At 47.0% G+C, this 3,954-nt stretch overlaps 1 protein-coding gene across 3 annotated transcripts in view; it reads left to right on the top strand.

Moving 5' to 3' along the window:
• Positions 1-3,954, top strand: part of tpcn3 (two pore segment channel 3) — a 26,855-nt gene that overhangs the window by 2,119 nt on the left and 20,782 nt on the right. For all 3 annotated transcript variants that reach the window (XM_008297309.1, XM_008297310.1, XM_008297311.1), the window contains exons 2-4: positions 2,231-2,313; positions 2,748-2,862; positions 3,808-3,936. In XM_008297309.1, coding sequence (XP_008295531.1) covers positions 2,231-2,313; positions 2,748-2,862; positions 3,808-3,936 — 327 coding nt within the window. The remainder of the gene's footprint in view (positions 1-2,230; positions 2,314-2,747; positions 2,863-3,807; positions 3,937-3,954) is intronic.

Consider the following 3,954-nt stretch of genomic DNA (forward strand, 5'->3'; position numbering starts at 1 on the left):
AGTGGGGAAACTCACTTGTTGCAGCAGATGCAGGAAAGAGCAGCAAAAAGTGAAGAAAAGAGAACAAAGTATAAAGAGGAAGAGGTGAGAAATGCAGTACAATAGAGCTGCACACACTATGGACACTGGAGACTATGAATTAAAATAAAATGAAAACATGGTACCATGTGGTAACTAGTGAGGGGATAACGCACGAGAGGAAACCTGGTGTAAGACTGTATGTTGTGGAGAGAAGAGCTGCAGCATGTTGTGGATTCTGACAGCGGTGGGGTGAAGGACCTCCTTCCTCCACCGTGGGTGGATCAGTCTGCTGCTGAAGGAGCTGCTCACAGAGCCCACAGTGTGGTGCAGCAGGTGTTGTCCAGGATGGACGTCAGCTTGGCTAACGTCCTCCTCTCGCCACCTCCTCTATGGAGTCGGTCCAGGACAGAGCTCGCTCTCCTGATGAGCTTGTTGAGCCTCTTCCTGTCCATTCTGCCTCCACTCAGCAGACCACAGAGTAGAAGATAGCAGAAGCTACCACAGAGTCATAGAAAGTTCTGAGCAGAGTCCTGCACACTCTGAAAGGGTGGAGATGACTGAGGGGGAGCCGGCCTGAGAAGGTGGGAGATGGAGAGGAGCAGGGTGGAGAGGGGGCAGAATCAGATCTGTTGGAGAACAGATTCAGTTCGTCTGCCCAGTCCTTGTCTTCTCTTCCTCCTCCACTTCCATGGCCCAGATGTTGTGCAGTCCTCTCCAGACGTCCCTGGTGATGTTCTGCTCCAGCTGCTCCTCCAGCTTCCTCCTGCAGCTCACCTTTCCCTTCCTGATCTTCAGCCGGAGCTCCTTCTGCACTCTCCTCTGCTCCTCTTTGTCCTCCGATCTGAAACCCTCTTCTTCTCGTTGAGAAGGGCTTTTATCTCAGGGGTTTACTGTGCTTGTCTTCTGCCTCCTCCTCTTGTAGAAATAAAAACATCACATTTATTATCACAGCTTCCATTTGTACAGTTACATAAAAACACTTCTCTGCGGCTGTTGGAGTTTGTTCAGTGCTTTGAGGTTTGCCTGTTGTCTAGACCTGTGGAGAGGAAACTGGAGACACTGAAACATTGAATTATGAAACTATTAAACAGATGAAAACTAAAAAACAACAAAAAAGATTAAACAGAGACTCTGAGGCAGCCTCACGGTAGCCGCTGGTTGTCTTGATGACACCTTTACATGCTGCGGTTAATGTGTAAGCTGGCTTCATGGGGCTGTAAATGCTTCCAGGTAGCAGGTGAGTCTTGTCAAACGTTAACTGGTCGAACTTCTTCCTTCTTAGTGCTGAGGAACAGCAGACAGACATATTCAGTTACTGAGATAATCTGTGTTATGGTCAGAAGCACTCAGCTAATTAAAGAGTCCATCCATCCATCATCTCTACACCTTCATCCTCACCAGGGTCATGGGGGGCGGAGCCTATCCCAGCTGACTCAGGGTGAAGGCAGGTTCACCTGGACAGGTAACCAGTCTATCACAGGGCTACACTTAGAGACAGACAACCAAGCACACTCACATTCACACCTACGGACAATTTACAATCACCAATTAACCTCAGCATGTTTCTGGACTGTGGGAGGAAGCCGGAGAACCCGGAGAGAACCCACGCTGCACGGGGAGAACATGGAGACTCCACGCAGGAAGATCCCGGGTGTCCTCACCGGGACGCCAACCGGCGACCTTCTAGCTGTGAGGCGCTAACGGTGCTAACCACTGACCCACCTCCAGCCCTGAAATATTCATGTCCACATATGATCACCTTCACATAATGACAATATCAGTATTAAAGTACACGAGCTTAAACAGTTCATATTCTTCTTTTTGGGTTTTCCTTTAGTGTGTTGCAGGTTTTTTTTTCTTTTTGTACATATAAAGAGTTCTACAGCCTGAAGTCCATGGCACATATATTCAAATGTTAATTCAGTTGCGTGTCCACTGAGAGGGTCCATAAACCCGTCGACTATGATGACTCGTCTGGACTGTGTGTTTCTGATGCTGCTTAATGTCTTCAAACCCACGTGTTCCACGTATTGGCAGCATCATGTCAGAAATATTCTGTCAGACTTTCAGCTTCACATTTACCTCAAATGAAAAACACAATTTATTATCTAAGTTTTTTCTTTTTCTTTTCTTTCTTTTTTTAACATAATGGCAAAACTAATTGTAGTAACAAACCATTTCATCCTCCACATAACTGCCTGTGTTTCAGGACTTTGACCTGGCGGCCATCTATGTGTCGGACGCTCAGTACAACAGGAACATCTACTTCGACACGTCGCCGCAGGCTGTCAGGTGAGACTCTCACAGGTTTACATCCAGTCGCTTCCTTGTCTTGATCACGGGCTGCACTCACACACGACCCTTCTAGCCGTTGTGGAAAACAAAGTCTTTCCCTGTTGGGGAGCATCACAGACTGAAGCAGAATCTGTCTGAGCTCTGGTCCCAGCATGGCGTCAGGCCTTTACACTGTTCCATCTCATCTCATGTAAAACAACAGGGACGGCTGTTTGTCAGAAGTTACGAGGGACAAAAAGTCTCTTCTTTAAATCTTTAAACTTCAGGGTGAAGACTTTAGAGGTTCATGGTTAGGAAGAGGTTTCTAAGGAGGCTACGTCTGAGGTAACGAATGTAAGTCAGTATAAAACCCTGTGTGTGTGTGTGTGTGTGTGTGTGTGTCTGTGTGTGTCTGTGTGTGTGTCTGTGTGTGTGTGTGTGTGTGTGTGTAGGTTGTATCTCCTCTACAACCACTGGCTCCCTAAGGTGCTCCTCTACTTCTTCATCCTGGTGGATCTGTGCCTGGCTCTGTTCGAGGAGCCGGCTGTCCTCCCTCTGCCTTCATGGGTAAGACGGATGTTGAGCTCAGAAACACTGTCCTGGTCTCATACTTCCTCCCATTTATGAACAGTTTATTAGAAGAAGACAGTGTGCTCATGGGGCAGACTCTGTCATATAATGTCTTGTGTGAAAACTGCTAACGATGCTAAATGCTATCTGACACATAAGTGCATCGAGGACACAGGCACTCTGGAAAGTGGAGATCCAGCTGCTGTGGACTGTAGCACTCTGCTAAGTGGAGCTGCACCTGGACCATCTCAGCATCAACACTGTGTGAACACAACAGACGTACTGCTCAGCTCTCATTGTTCATGGCTCATGCAACAGGGAAGTCTGTCTGAGAGTTGGCTGACAGGCAGACTGCACATGTGCACAGCAGAATGAGTGAGGAACAGGAGAGAAGCAACGAAACGCTAACATGCATCACATTCATTATTCTGGCTACTGAGAAATACATGAACATTGTCAACTGTGATATAGACATTAAAATACTGTGCCAGTAGAGGAACAGGCCATGGAAATCAGACCACCTGGTCTTGGTGAGCATGACATTAGAACACCTTTTCAAAATGATCTTTGGTCACACACATTGACTTCTGTTGTGTATTGGTGGTAGTGAAACAAAACACAAACAGTGTACCGCGTCTACAGCATGTACCTGTGTTTATCAGTGGTATGGCTGGACTTGTTGATGTAACATTTACACACATGTCTGCAGATGGAGGTGTCATCGTGTCAGAAGTCCCTGAGCTCCAACTCATGTGTAAAGATGTTTGTTTGACTGAAATGTACATCTGAGAGCCAATGAGGAGAAAGTGACTTGTGTAGCTGGTATAAATGGAAAATACCAGGTTCTAGGTGGTTAGACAGAAACCAGTGGAGCCAGTTTAAAGCAGTGCTGCAGACCAGATGTGTTGGAGTGACCGTCTGACAGCTCTCATGTGTCTACAGGCCACCATGCTGGTGGAGCTGCTCTGTCTGCTCGTCTTCACCATTCGACTTGTTCACTATGCCAAGGTGATTCCTCGGGACAAGTTCTGGAAAGATCCCAAAAATATCTGCATCATCGTCATCCTCATGGTAGGAGGGGCTTATCTA

This window comes from Stegastes partitus, unplaced genomic scaffold (assembly GCF_000690725.1).
Source record: "Stegastes partitus isolate 25-593 unplaced genomic scaffold, Stegastes_partitus-1.0.2 Scaffold1208, whole genome shotgun sequence".
Lineage (NCBI taxonomy): Eukaryota > Metazoa > Chordata > Actinopteri > Pomacentridae > Stegastes > Stegastes partitus.